The sequence below is a fragment of the Tachypleus tridentatus genome, chromosome 2, assembly GCF_004210375.1.
Source record: "Tachypleus tridentatus isolate NWPU-2018 chromosome 2, ASM421037v1, whole genome shotgun sequence".
Classification (NCBI taxonomy): Eukaryota; Metazoa; Arthropoda; class Merostomata; order Xiphosura; family Limulidae; genus Tachypleus; species Tachypleus tridentatus.
Genome location: NC_134826.1, coordinates 92,459,216 through 92,475,400, shown reverse-complemented (window position 1 = coordinate 92,475,400; position 16,185 = coordinate 92,459,216). Strand labels below are relative to the sequence as shown.

Genomic DNA, 16,185 nt, shown 5'->3' with positions numbered 1-16,185 from the left:
ATCTTTTTATTATATTTTAGTTAATTATGTATTAGTTATGTTTTAAAATGCATAATTAAAATGGTTAAACATTTTTTAAATATGTATTATACTTTGTGACCATTCTTAAGGCTTACAGTATAACATGCTGAACAGAAATTTACCAAAGAGTTGCATGTCTCACAAAGATGTAGTAATATGCTTCAAGAGCATTTTGAGTTGTGTCAAGATGAATAATAAGTGGTAAAGGACATGAAAGGAAAATAAAACATTAAAAGTTAACTAGATCTGAAAAGGAAAAACCTGAAATTATGATTTTAACAAAAGGAGGATATTTAAAAATATCCTATAAAAAATTAAAAGGTATGTACTCTTTTTCTATTTCATAATTTTAATTATTGCATTGAACATTGATGATAATAGCTAGAGTTAGTGATATTGTACAGAAAATGAAAAAAAAAACTTAAAAAACTTTTAATATTCATGAAGGAGATTCTAGAGGTTATTCAGATGAAATATGAAAACTATTAAGATAAAATATATTTATACAGGATGTTCAGAAAGTCACTGTGCACCTATATATTTATTAACAGACATGTTTCAATATAGAACACAGGAGGTACATATGAATGACAATTATAAACAATGTTGAACGTGACCCCCGTTGGCATCAATACATGCTTGGATCCTTCTTATTTTGTTTCTAAACATCGCTCTCAGTTGCTGGCTTGAAATAGACTGAATGAATGCTGTTATCACTGCTTTCAAAACTGCACAGTGACTTTCCGAACACCCTGTACTTAAAATGAAAATCACCTTGCACTTGAACTATTCACAATTTGGGTGCAAATAATTACCATAGCTAAATAACATTTTTAATAGAAAGACATGATTAAAATAATAGCATTCTTTTTGTACTGCCCCCCAGTGCCACAGCAGTATATCTGTTGACTCACACTGCTAGACACCAGGTTTCAATATTTGTGGTGGGCAGAGCATAGATAACTCATTGTGTAGCTTTGTGTATAAGATACTTATGAACTTGAACAAAATCCTTCCGGTTTTTGTGAGAAAACATAGAATTACCATAATATTATTGCATAAATTTTCTTTCCTATTCCAGTGGATAGTAATCACATCTGTCCATGCTGAAAGGTTTAAGAGAAAAATATATGTTCATATTATTTATCAGACTTTTATCAAATATTTATGTCTGTTAGTTGTAAGGCATGATTAAACGATAGACTAATATATATGCAAAAACGGCTCGTTTGGGTTGAGAAAATATTTTACGTAGAAGAGCGAACAACATTTCGACCTTCTTCAGTCATCGTCAGGTTCACAAAGAAAGAGATAACTGACCGGAAGCTGACCACATGTTTGGAAGGGGTTGTGTAACTGAGTGTCAGAATGTAGAGGGTGGTGTTAGATGTTTGAATATATAATTTTATTTATTTTATTATATTAATATAGGTATAAAGGCATTCCTTTATATTGGTTTATTTTGGGTTTAAGTTATTGTATAAGTAATGCTTCTTTAATTTTGCGTTTGTTTATGTTTGTTTCTTTATTTAGTATTTGAGTGTTTTCTATGGTTATGTTGTGTTTATTTGACTTGCAGTGTTCGAAAACGTGTGAAGGTGACTTTTTATGTTCTTTGAATCTGGTTTCCATTTTTCTACTTGTTTCTCCAATATAGAAGTCGTGGCAGTTATCACATTGTATTTTATAAATAATGTTGGTATGGTGTTTGTCAGTGTAGTTTTTACATAGTATATACCTCAGTTTTGTGCTGAAAGTGGGATATGTTAGATGCACAGTGTTTATTTATATTCTGAAAGCCGTCCAGAGCATCACACTTTTGCAAACTATTAAAGTAACTGGACTGTGACCTAGGACATCTTATGTAGATTATGTGGAGGGGAAGATGCAGATTTTTTTATTCTTAAGCTGCTAGAGGAGATTGTTTATAATTCTTAATCATAAACCCTTTACTAATTTATAATGTTCACACATAAGCCCTTTACTGAGGTATTAATTAAAGCTGATCATTTTTTACTTCTGAAGTTTTTTATTATTTATCAGTTTAACATTTGTAACTAATCTCAATTATGAGTATCAGTTATTCCATTTAATCATTTAAAGAAAAATGTTCACAAAAAAGAATAAAAAATGTTTCATGATTAACCCTATTTTAATCTGTTATTTGGATAAATGATGATTTCAAGATTTGAAAATTTATACACGTCCCCTCAAATTACGTCTAAAACAAAATTATAACTGAAATATTGATATTATAAAATATATTTTGGTGTAAGTTATATTAACATTTGTTTTGAATGAAATAATTAAGAAAATAGTTTTTATTTTTTTGTCCGTTATCATAATTGATATTAAAATGGGGAAATTTTGAAATTTCTTGAAGCACAGATACAACTTACCAGTGAAAGAAAATATGCTGCAAGTCTGGTAAATTTTTGTGTATTTGAAGTTTATTTTTAGCTCAAACAGTTTGAAAATCTAATTTTTTAAGTTAGTAATAACAAGAATTGTAGAATTCAGCTATCTGCATATTTAATGATGAACAATATTATGAAACTAACAAATTTAATTTAATCCTTGAATTTTTCAGGATGTATATTCCATCTTAAGCAAGCTATATGGAATGAAATATGAGGTACAAAAACTACCTATTACCTACGCATTCCAGGATCGTGTGATGGCTGTAGTGCCACTTACAATGGCAAAAGTACAAGATAGTTACACCTACAAACATATGAAACTATCAAATGGAAGTGGTAAACATCTGTCAAATCCTCCAAACACTAATTTGCATATATTGTGAAAACAAGAACCACCATGTCTTGATTAAGTCATTCAGTGATTAAGTGATTCAGTCATTTCATTTGGATCCTCCAATATTGGACTTTTAATTAAAGAAGATTTATCTATTATAAATGAATTCTCAACTGTAAATAATAATGCATCACTTTGTATGCAACAATTTTCAAGCTTGTAAAACTGACACAATTATAAATACATCATATGAAATCTGAGAGTTTTCTTTCTCATAATCTATATTACTTAGAGCAGTTATCCCAGCATAATTTTACCGAATTGCAAAAATATAGAATTCCTTACAATCTTTTGGAACACTTGAGGTTAAGTGGGTCTTTTCTCCTTTATGGGAGTAATGGTTTTCTATTATTTATAAGGTATGAAAGGGTAATAAATTATGTTCCCTTCAAGAAGTAATAGAAGTAATTGTCATGGCAGTTTATTATCTATTACAAAACCTTACAAATTCTATAACTGTAGTGCATCATCATTTTGATCAATGTTATGATTATGATTGGCCCTCAGGTAAAGGTAAAGAATCATTCTGTTTTTGAATACACACTGTAATTAGTACAAGGAAAAACACAGAAAAGTTTACGGTGTAAAGTAGAGTGTGATATATACTATCTATTTATGTTTGCTTTAATGTTTTACACAGTTTTTAAAACCCGCAGCCAAGGGAGCATAGTAACCTAACACACATGACATCATTTGGCTTGCTATAGTACATGCATGAATATTGGTTTACAGATTAATGGTTAGATGGGTCAGATGTAATGGTGTAGTAAATAACTGTGTTACATAGTGGTTTTGATTGTATCATAAATTGATAAAAAGTTTGATCTTAGTGAAGATTAGTTTATGGCTATCACATCAGGTTGTGGGATATCATCAAATGCATAGAATCAAACACAAAGTTAGTCACCTGTAAAGAGAATGTGAGTTATGAGGATACTTTGGCTTTTTCAAAACATGCATGCACTATGTGACTGTAAAGTGCTAAGAGATGTTGGTGAAGTTCAAATATTTTTCTTTTGATATTTTTACTTAGTCAGCTGACCATGCATTCTGTCTCTTCAATAGAATGATGCTGTCTCAACAGAAATAAAAATACAGTGGCAACATTGTTGTTGAGTAGTACTATCACTACTGCTAGTTTTGAAAAATGACAGTTTTTGCCATGATTTTTTGTGCCAGTGGATAATGTAAGAATGGAAAATGAAAATTTAATAGCAAATGGTAGTGTTTTATTGTTATGATAACATAATACACTTCTCAGAACACCCAATTCATATTTGTGAATGATGAGAGGAAAGCAGCTATCAACTATACAACCTTCAGTACATTTACTAATAGTGTATAAAGAACACAGTGTCAAAAAATAAATGAATATGATGAAGTTTATACATAAATGGTTGAAACAAACAATGCCTCGTGCATCACATACTTTATTAATTAAACCCTCTTTTCTTCATTATTATGTCCTACATATGAATGAATGCATCATACATTAATTTCCACTATATAGCTCATGGAACAACAAAACATTGTCCAGTTCTTGTTGTATAAGTTCAGCTTCTATGGTGCTGCAGCTCTGTTTGTTCCAAAGCATCTGAGCCCTCGAAAATATCAGTCAGGGCTCTTTCTTGAACACGCCTTCTCTACATCACTGGTTGCTATGACATACTGAAGGTTAATGGGGAGAAAGGAAATCTCACTGGACTCTGTTTTACTACTGATGATATTGGAAATGCTGTGGAAATATATCTCATTTCCCATCATTTGACTCAAGTGTATTTTGCTCTGCTATCACCTGCATAACTACTTACAGATTCAACACTTGATTCAGTGAAAAATATCCTGCAAAAATAAATAGTGAAAGATAAAGTGAAATGTGTATATGATGTGTGTCATAGCACAGTCTAGGTATGGTATTACCATATTGGGATGGCATAATAATAATAATTTACTTTCATATACAGCCCTTCTCTAGTTATTACCACTCTGTCGTGGACTAGTCTCTACGTTAGTTGCAAACCAGGTGAAAGAGCTAGAAATTCAAAAGATTTTTTGAAAGACCTGGAAGACTTCAAATATTGCAGCTCAACAGTAAGAATGTTATAAAGCTTTGAAGCTTATATAGAAAAAGCATGATCACCAAAACAGAGAGAGAGAACCATGTTAATAGTTATGTGACTCGTATTTGTGGTAGTTTTCATACCTGTGCTTGAACTTTCTTTATTCTATCATTTTCACAGCATTTAAGCTTTGTTTTCTTTTAGGCATTAAGTATTAGATCCATTTATCTTTTTAATTTAAATTTATAAGGCAACATTTAAAAACATCTTGAATTCCTCAAGTGAGAGAATTATTGGAATTTCTCTCCAAACATCCTCTCTTCTATAATTTATTCTCCACATCTCCAAGAATTAAGAAATTCAGTGTAACTTACTCACTTATAATTTCATAAAACCAATGTGCTGTTTGGACTCCATCAATAAAGGCTCTTCTTATGAAATTTAGGAATTGATTGGGAAACTCATGAGGAAAGGTCTAGACAGTCACTGCAAATCAAACCAGTTGAATATGTCATGTAATATAGGCAAGACTAATTAAGTCTGAAGTAGTGTGTATAATAATTATACATATATAAAAAACTGCATAATTATACTTTTATAATTATATACAATATACAAATCATTATCATAAAAATGAAGTGACACTACTTGTAGTAGCATCTATCTTCTAGTTGCTTATAATAACATAAAGGCACTTCATAGTGTTCTATTTATAGTGGTTCTACACACACCTATATATCTCAGGAAATTTTTTTGATTTAATTTGTTTTTGGTTTTCATTTAATCAGTTAACCCAGTTTTTTTGTTCTTTAATCAATGTACTTTTTATTGTGTTCAATTAATTGAGGTTTTTATTTATTTAATCTCTACATTGTCAATACAGAGTTTGTTTTGTTTTTTATGTATCACACAAAGTCTTGGCTGTATTTTATTTGCAACAACATTTATCAGATTTAATCATTTTGTTAACTGAATACTTGAATCTCTTGTTATTGTAGTAATCAGGAGACTGCATATTTTGTATATCTATAGTCATAGAATAACAAACTTGAAATTAACCTATTCACTGCAGTTAGGGTGTGGGTTTTCCAGTACATTGGGAAATATACATTCCAGCTGCAGTGAAAGGGTTAAAGATTTAAAATATGTTGCTGGTAATAAAATATTTAACTAGTAATGCTAGCTGCATGTCTGTGATATGATATCAAAAGTTTTACATATGGTAGGCTAATGATTGATCTAAGTTTTATATGCTGTTGTTAATAGTTAGAGGTTTTAATTTGTTACTTGTAACCAGAGTTTTATATATATTGTAGGTAATGTGAGGAAACTTAGATATTTTAATTTTGCATATACACTTGTTTTTGCTACCTACAACATTCCCACTTTTTAAAGGATTAAAGCTTTAACTATACTTATGTACTCGAAGTGTGAAATATATTTTAGTTATATATACTCTTATATCTGTTACCACATCATATTTTGATGAATATCATTTTTATTACCACTTTTCATTGATAAGTAAATCTCTTAATTTGAAGAAACCTTTTTTTTTTTCTGATGAGGGGAAGGTTGGGTTTTAGATTAGGTCAGAAAAATTTGATTCTTTATCAGTGGTCAAATACATAAGAATTTTTTCCAATTTATTGATTTTATACATTTTTGAACTAGCTGTGTCAGTCTTTGCATAAACACTCAAGCAGTATTTGTGATATGTATGTGTGTGTGTGTGTGTGTGTGTGTGTGTGTGTGTGTGTGTGTGTGTATATATATATATAAAACTGGTAAATTTATATTACTACATATTCTTTAAACATTTAAAATATTGTTGTGGATTATCTGTACAATAGGCCAATAAATAAATAAATGGAAGAAAAATATGGTTGTAAAAAGTAATGAGAGGCTTCTTGAACAAAGAATAATCAGGAAATTCTTATGACTGAAAATCTAAAAATACTGTTACATGTCACTACATTTTAACTAGTTTATTACTGATAACAACAGATTTTAATTTAATTGTTTTATATGGTTCAAGTAATGTTTTAAGTTTTGTTCATTAGTAACAAATTTAATTTGAGCTTCAAACAAATTTCATACTAAGTCTTCTTACTGTTTTATGAATGTAACATTTGATTTTGGTTGCTTTTTGCAGTTTTATGTATATCCAAAATTACTTTGGTACTAAGATATTCTTGCAACACATTTCAGTCTTTATTCTCACTGAAGCATTACATGTCATCATGTTTACCTGTATAAGTTTGGCTGTCTTGTGTTGTAATATTTTATTTTTTTTCTATTTTCTGTTATGACAGCTTTCACTTACAGATGAACAGTTCACGACAGATGATCACCACAGAGTGACTTCTGTGTCTGAATTATGTCAAGAAACCAAAGAAACAGCACAGGTGAGGTTTCAGATGGCTTAAATGCACACAGCTTTATTTTGTAATCAGAGATGTGTAGTTTGGATCAAATTAATTTAAACTAATTTTTTTCTAATACTTTCATTTTGAATTTACCTGCTTCTTAAGTGCTACTTTATTGCAAGTTACAACCTTTACAGCAAGGAAAATTATTTTTGGAATAGGTATGACATTTTGATCACTGGTACTATCATTCTCAAGTACACAAGGTTTAACAGTAAAAAAGATTTTAGTATTTAATTCTTTCAACAGTCGTACAATGTTTTTAAATATTAAAATTGATAGTGCTTATTTAATGCATGTGCATATCAATCCATGTGAATTGCAGATTATTTATCTATGGCTGAACAGAAAAACAAAACTGAATAAATATAAAAAATATGAAATATGCAATATATATGCATAATATTAGAAACATCTAGGGGAATAATGATCAGAAACATAAGGAAATGTGCTTGGATATTTGTTAATTGTGATATTGTTTGATTGCATTCATGTTTTAGTACTGTGACATTCTGTTAAGAAAAGCTGTGTTTGTTTCACAATAAAAAGCTTTCAGGTTTTGTAATGTCAAATTCTTTACAGTAGATGACTTACTAGCAATAAATTTCAACTATAAGCAAACAGCAACACAGTCCACTTGTTTTAAAATAATATATTAAAAACAAATATACAAACCAGTGTTTATTAGATTATTGATTATCACAGTTGTATCCAGAACTTTAAATAATTTTCTCTTTTTTTGACAAAATACACAGAGGCTGATTTAGTTACTTTAGAACATAATTGAAAAGACAGATTATTCTTCTCCACTCTGTTGTTACAATAAAGTCTGTGATAATTTTTATTTAAAAATTGTTGCTATACATTCTTTATCACTAAGGTCATGATCATGCAATCTAAAACTAAAGGATTTTTTGACACATATTTATACTCCAAGAAAAATCTAGAATATTGTATGCTGTACCAGATATTATAATGCGATGATACTCAAATCAATGAGAAACTCAGAAAGTTCTAACAACATGACACAATTAAACTGAAATAGTTGTGTATATCTAAGAAAGACATATAGAGATGTGTCTGAGTATTTGTTGATTGTTGGGATTGTTTGATTTTATTAATAAGGCTTCTCTGATATTTGTCTGTTAATGTCATGTTCATGTTTTAATATGGTGACATGCTGTTCAGTAAAACTGTCTATGTTTTTGTTCTTATGTTCATGGACTTAAGAAGAGAGTTTTGGTCATATTTCAACCTAACTTTTCCATTACATCCTGTTTCCTCTATGTAAAAGGCTGGATAGTTATTACACTTGATTTTCTAAATGTTTCCCATTGGGGTGGTTCATTATATATTTTTCTTAACATGTTTAACTTTCATTCCAGGTGAGAAAATGAAATTTGTGTGCTTTAGAATTACCACACCAGTGATCAAAATGTCATATCTCTCTTAAAAAATAATCTTCCATAGTGTTAAACCTGTAACTTGAAATAAAATAATTTTTTCTTAACTTTGTATTCAACACTTGCCACTATAAACACCAAGTAAAAAATTGATTATTAATACAAAAGCTTATAATATTCTTCAAGCTACTGCACAATTTGGAATTTATATGTTCATTTGATAAAATCTAAATCCATCTGTTTTTCTCAGCTTATAAATGGTATAGATTTTGGTTATTAGCTAAATTAAATGTTCTTATGTTAATCAAAGTGACAGGAAAAAACATGTCTCCATGTATGCATAATGATGTTTTGTTATTAAGCTTCTATTATAATAAATTTTATTGTTTTTATTTGGAAACTGTTTGTTCTCTTTGTAAGTAACTTACTTTTGTGTGGAGTTTTGTGTTTAGACATGAAAGTTAAATTTCTCTTACTACTTCTATGTATGATATCTAGGACTAAATAATAAATACAAAGGTAAATGTGTACACAATTCACAGATAGTAAAATCACTGTCTTGTAAATTTTTCTGGTAGTAATAGTAGTTTTCCTGAAGTACATAAAATGAAGCATCATAAAGATAACAGTTTTTGGTAAAATGTTAGAGAAAAGTCAAAGTACTGGTACTGTAGAAAATTACTTCAGCAAACTTACTAGAATAAATAGAAATTTACAATTTTAAAACCAAGTTTAAAGTAACTAGTTTAACTTTTTCAGTACAGACTCAGTCCCAGAGACTGGCCATTTTGTTATAGTTTTCAGACAATAACTTTCAGTAAGCTTATTTTCAGAAATTTACAGATTATCAGTAAACATTACAAAGCTTAGGTAAGCAAAATATCACATGTTTTCATCAAGTTTTATGATCTCTTAAGTAATGTTTTTCACATATCTTTTTTCTTTTCATATATTAAGTATCCGACATGCAAGCCCCCCCAGTGGCACAGCAGTATGTCTGAGTACTCACATTTCTAGAAACCAGGTTTCAGTACCCATGGTGGGTTGAGAACAGACAGCCATTGTGTTGTTTTGTGCTTATCCCAAAAAACAACTAACATGCAAAGTAATTTTGATTTTAATTTCATGCATCAGAAAATCTTCAAATTTTACTTGTGGAATCTTTATAATCTCTATGTAATTATCAAGCATTTTTTAAGAAAACACTTTATTTTATTTGTTATTTTCCCTATAGAATTTCTATATGGACTTTGGCCAATTTTACCAACCTCATAACTACCATAAAAATTATGACTTAAATATGAAGTACTCTTATTTTGTTTAAGAATGGCTGCAAATTATTGCACAAAAACACAAATACTTAGTCTGAATAGTTAAATCTCATAACATTATACATCTATTTATACAAATATATATATATATATATATAATATTAATATTTATTATTTTTATTATATTGACCTTTCTGCTCTGTCTACTTAACCTTACAGAAGTTGCACTGATGCAGCACGTGTGTTCATGTTACCATATGCAAGAATATAAGACTGGTCTTTACAAAGTGACCTGTCTTAGCTATTTTTTAGTGGACTAGTGTTTTATAAGATAGTTACATTTCAATTATTAAATATAATACATATATATATATATGCATTATTACTATTTACAAATAAGTTCAAGTTATTTCTCTTGAAATATAAAACAGTAAATAAACAAGCAAGATAAACAATTATCTGTTATAGTTACAACTTTTGTACTCATTTGCTCCTTGTTGTAGGTTGCTAAGCCATAGTAAATTTTGTATGTGGAGGATATGAAATGAAATAATTTTTTTAGGTATATATACACTTGAAATACCCCAAAATCATAAATTACTATATAATTTGTTATATATTTCAGTTTATCCTAGACAAGCCCCCAGAAAAAATAGGAGGTTTTTGTTTTACATTATGGCTTGTGAATATCATTAATTTGAGTATCTGATTTGTACCAATGCTGCACTCAACATACCATGTACCACACAAAAGTTGATATTTAGGTGTATTTTTTTATATCTACTTTTAAATAAAGAAATTAACTAAAGTAAAATACTAAATTTTGAATTATAATCTACAATTTGATTCCAAACTTATTAATACATTCATAAAAATGGGAATAAACACAAATTAAGACATATTGGTAGAGTTAAAATTATTTCCATACCCATATTTTGTTTTGTTTTCAAATTAATGGTTGTAGATTAAAGTGAAATGTTTTTCTTTTTTTAAATCTGTTTATTACCAGCTTAGAGACAAAAGCTTGAATTAATTTTGTTGAGATCATTGTAACTGTAAGAAAGAAGTTTCTTGGAGAGTTTATTTCTTGTTATGTCACAACTCTAACAAGATGATACTATATTCCAAAGTTAAGAAATTGAATTCCGAAAGCTTTGGATAACTTTGTTTGTTTTTTAGCATGGAGTAATTTTGTTTTATTGTACTCTAATATAATACAGTTTCTAATGTTTTCTTATTTTCAGAAACTGTTAAATCATTTTGTTCGTGTACAGGGATTGAATATCTCCCAGGTATTCCTTTATATAAATTACCATTTTCTTTTAGTATTACATTGTCAAATAAAAGAAACTATTTTAAATTAGTTTATAATTTTTCAGTATGTGTATTTTTAATATGTTTTTCACCTTAGTAGTGAGTTCATGATATATGTATTTCTTATAAGCTCAGTCCTGTGCACACAGGATCCATTAAGAGAAGACTTAATGTTCTTTATAATTCTAGTCCTCCAGTGGCACAGTGTATATTTGAGACTTATACTTTGATACCATGGTGGGCAGAGTACAGATAGCCCTTTGTGTAGCTTTGTGCACAATAAGAAAACAAACAAACTATAATTCTAAATATACTCTGTGTATCTTTGTAAAAGTTATCAAGATTTTATTAAATGTGAAATTCTTTTGTAAAAAGAAATTCAGATTTTTCACTAAAGTAACTCTACTGGAGACTTGTCTGTGAATTTAACAAGTCAGTGTGACTAGTCGTAAGTGTAAAAAGTTTTCATACTTAGAATATAAATATATCTTTTTTTATCTTATAATATTCATATTTCATTTACATAATGTGTAGGAACTTCTGAATTATTATCAAAATTTTTTTCACAAAATGCAATAATACTTTATTGTATTTTCTGTTCCTGAACAAAAGTTTAGCAAAATCATGAGTAGTGAAAGTTGAAAAGCATGAAATAAAATAAAGCTTCATTTGTTTTTTCTAGAATGACTGCAGATTGTAACAGTCAGGTAGAGGTATTTATCATAACAGCTTTAGACCTTTGCACAAATGCTTTCATTAAATTTTATTTTATTACTCTTTTAGCCATGCATCAAACTAAATTATCATAATAAAACAATAGATTAGCTGAAAAAAACAGCTTAAGTTGCAATAAACAGAGTATCAAATTATATAAAGCATAAGCAGCTTGTACATGCTTTGCAGAGAAATGTTTTATCTAATTTTTTCTCACTTAAGTATTTTTTTCTATATATCTAACCTAATAATTTTCAAATTCTCACATTCTAGTTACTTTTATAACAATAAATTAAAAAGCCTGGGTAAAAACAAGAAATTTAGTGCTTGTATGTGGGATCTTGCACTCTATCACTAATGTTTCATCAAAACATAACCCCATTTTATGGTAGTTGTTTGCAGTGTGTAAACATATTTTCATTTTTAATTCAAATATGCAACTTAGAACACAAAATATGAACAAACAACAAACAAATTTCTTAAAACTTTTGTAATTTAACTGATTCTCTGACTAAGTTCTAATTGGATTAAAATAATTCTGTTACAACTTTTATAGTTGCTATCAGGGCTAGCAACTATAAAACTATTGGCCAAATGATTGAAAACTTTTCATCAGAATAAGCTAGCCTTTATACAGAAATCAGCAAATTAAAATTTTCTTCTTCTACTAGTTGTAAATATTCAGTAACAAATATCAGAGAGAATTATTAATACTAGCTGGGGTACCCATACCCTGGATGGAATTTATGTAAATTCATGATTAATGAAAGGTTATCTTCTTTCCTTTATATATTAAAAAGAAAACACCTATAAAAACAACAAAACACAAAATTTGAAACCATAAGTTTGCATGTATCTTGTCATGGACCTAACAAACTTTCATGTCAAATTTGGTAAAGATCCATCAAGAGGAGTAAAGTAGTGCTTAAAAAACACTCATAAAAACAACAAAATGCTAAATTGAAATTTTGTGTGTATTTTCCCTTGGACCTAATGAACCTTCATACCAATTTTGGTGAAGATCCAATTACACCCTGCAAAGACATGCAACAAACAGTACTATTATATTTGTATAGATGGCACCAGTGCATTAGATACACGCCCCTCGGTGGGCTCAGCAGATAGCTCTATTTGGCTTTGCTATAAGAAACACAATTAGATACATATGTAATGTATTCATGATATTATATCTGCACCCTGAGAATGGAGAAAAATAAAATTCTCCATGATAGGAAATGGAAGCAAAATGGAAAAATTGTGACCCCTAATACACACTCGCACACATGATAAAAATTTTGCAAAATTGGGGACTGTATATCGTGTAATTAAAAAGTTTTTCCAGTATCATATAATCAAGAGTTCTGTTATAGTATGATTTTTTTAACAGTAGGATTTGATAGGAGGGTGTGATATCTGAGTTTGGTTTTTTTAATCTTGTCTTAATAAAGTGAAAATAATAGAGGTGATAAATTAATAATATGTCTTAGAAATATGTATACTTTACTTCAAGTATGTAATTTATGTCAAATTCAGAAGGCCATATAAAAGTAGAAATGAGATTTGGTATGGGAAATTTCTAGTGAAAAAGTATTACTGATACAGAGAAGTGAAGATTGAGAAATTATTTAAATTCTTCTCTTTAAAATTAAGAAATTAAAACTTATAAATCATCAAAATTTGAATTACACATACACACACCTAGATCAACAACAAACAATCAATAATAAATTCCAAGAAACAACAAACTACAAAACTTTACACTGTTGCATCATACTATATGTTCCCGACATCAGCGATGAAATAACCGATATTTGTAAAAAACTTAAACAAAACACAACATTACAATAAACACCAAATTTATTCAAAAACCAGGTGCAAAACTAAACTCCTTACTGTGTAAAAACTACACTGACAAACACAACACAAACATTATTTATAAAATTCAATGCAACAGCTGCCATGACATGTATGTTGGAGAACTAAGCAGAAAAAATGGAAACCAGATTTAAAGAACACAAAAAAACACCTTCACACATTTTTTAACACTGCAAGTCAAAGAAACACAACATAACAATAGAAAACACCCAGATACAAGGTAGGAAAACAAATGCAAAATCAAAGAAGCCATACTTATTTAACAACTCATACCAAAACTGATCCAATATAAAGGAACATCTTTATACCTATACTATTTAATAACTTAACATCTAACTGCAATGCTCCCTACAATCCCGTACCCATTTACACTCTCGTTCCTAAGAAGTGCCTAGCAGTGGTCAGTTCCAACCTCTCTTTGTTAACCTGAAGATGATCTTAAAAGGTCAAAACGTTGTTATGTACTTTATTTTAATTAAAGTTTTAATACCCATACTAGCCATCTTGAGAATATATTTTTGTATTTTTATGGGAAGTTGATTAAAAAAAATTGATAATAAAGTTGTTTAAGGAAATTTTGAGAGTATTTTTTTTTAAATATCATAATATGTACTTTTATTCCTACACATAGGGTTAAGCCATTTAGCTTTCATAAAATAATGTAATATGTAAGAAATACATGCATTTGTATTCCTAGATGTTGAGAAAAAGTGTTGAGACACGTGATTGGTTAAATACCATTGAACCTCGGAATGTTCGTGCTGTCATGAAACGTGTTGTAGAAGACTTAACAGCAATTGATGCCCAAGTTGGTCACCTCTATGAAGAAGGAATTCGTAAAGAGAGAAGTAGTGACTCAAGTCGACGGACTTATCCTTACAGCACTGGAAGACAACCCCTTCGTTCTAATTGGAGTGCATATGGTCCAAGGTGTGCTTAAGTTGTCATTTATTTATAGTTATTTATTCCATATTAACATATTTTGTGCCATAAGATGCATTAAAAGTTTATTTATATGGTGTACTAGAAATAAAACACTAAAAGAATAGGATGTCTGTTAAATGTCAGTAAAATTATCTTTACTGAGAATACCTCAAAAAATAATTTTTATGAATAATACATTAACCCTTCATATCTGGGCTTGAATTTTCTGCATCTATCACATTTTATAGTGTTACATTCAAAATCTAATAAACCTTCTGCACACGGGCAGTTCAGAGTGAACATGTCACTATTTTTTATAGTTACTAGTGTAAGTGAATTCAATTATTTTATTAACAGTGTATGTCAATACAATTCAAATTGTAATATTATATAAGTTTTAATTTCTTAATTTCAAATAGAAATATTTAAACACACTCTTAATCTTTACTTATGTGGATCACATGACATTTGTTTGCTCCATAATACTCATTTTAGATATTTTTTACTCCCCTTAAAAGTTGTTCTGAATTTAATGTAAATTGTACATTTACAAGGTCTGTTCAAAAAATACGCAGACTGACGTCATAAAACAAAATGTACTTTATTTAGAAGTTACAGGTCTGGGACCCCTTCAAAGTACTCTCCTCCCCAACGTACACACTTATCCCAACGGTGTTTCCACTTGTTGAAACAGTCCTGGTATGCTTCTTTTGTAATGTCCTCCAGCTCCTTCCTCACATTTGCCTTAATCTCGGGAATCATTTCAAATCTTCTTCCTTTCAAGGGTCTTTTGAGTTTGGGGAACAAGAAAAAATCGCAAGGTGCAAGGTCAGGTGAGTAGGGGGGGTGGGGAAGAACAGTGATCGAGTGTTTGGCCAAAAACTCATGAGTTCTGAGGGCTGAAAGGGCTGGAGTGTTGTCGTGATGGAAAAACCAGTCGTCACTCCTCGACATTTCTGGCCTTTTGTGACGGATGGCGTCCCTCAGACGTTTCAGAACTTCAATGTAGTAAGTCTGGTTCACTGTGGAGCCTTCGGGGAGGTACTCGTGGTGAACAACACCCTTAGCATCGAAGAAAACTGTCAGCATCACCTTGACCTTGGATCGAACTTGGCAAGCTTTTTTGGGTCTGGGGGATGTTTCACCCATCCACTGGGACGATTGGACCTTCGTTTCAATGTCATAACCATAAACCCATGATTCATCACCTGTTATGATTCTTGACAAGAAGTTTTCATCTTCTTCTGAATGATCAAGCAGTTCCTGACAAACCTGGACGCGATGGGCTTTTTTGTTCGTCCGTCATCAGGCGTGGCACAAATTTCGCAGCAACGTGGTGCATCTTCAATTTTTCGGTCAAAAT

The 16,185-nt window shown here is 29.8% G+C and overlaps 1 protein-coding gene across 7 annotated transcripts in view; it reads left to right on the top strand.

Moving 5' to 3' along the window:
• Nucleotides 1–16,185, top strand: part of Vps51 (vacuolar protein sorting 51) — an 87,706-nt gene that overhangs the window by 56,750 nt on the left and 14,771 nt on the right. For all 7 annotated transcript variants that reach the window (XM_076489456.1, XM_076489454.1, XM_076489457.1 and 4 more), the window contains exons 15-17: nucleotides 7,208–7,300; nucleotides 11,240–11,287; nucleotides 14,596–14,828. In XM_076489456.1, the coding sequence (XP_076345571.1) occupies nucleotides 7,208–7,300; nucleotides 11,240–11,287; nucleotides 14,596–14,828 (374 nt within the window). The remainder of the gene's footprint in view (nucleotides 1–7,207; nucleotides 7,301–11,239; nucleotides 11,288–14,595; nucleotides 14,829–16,185) is intronic.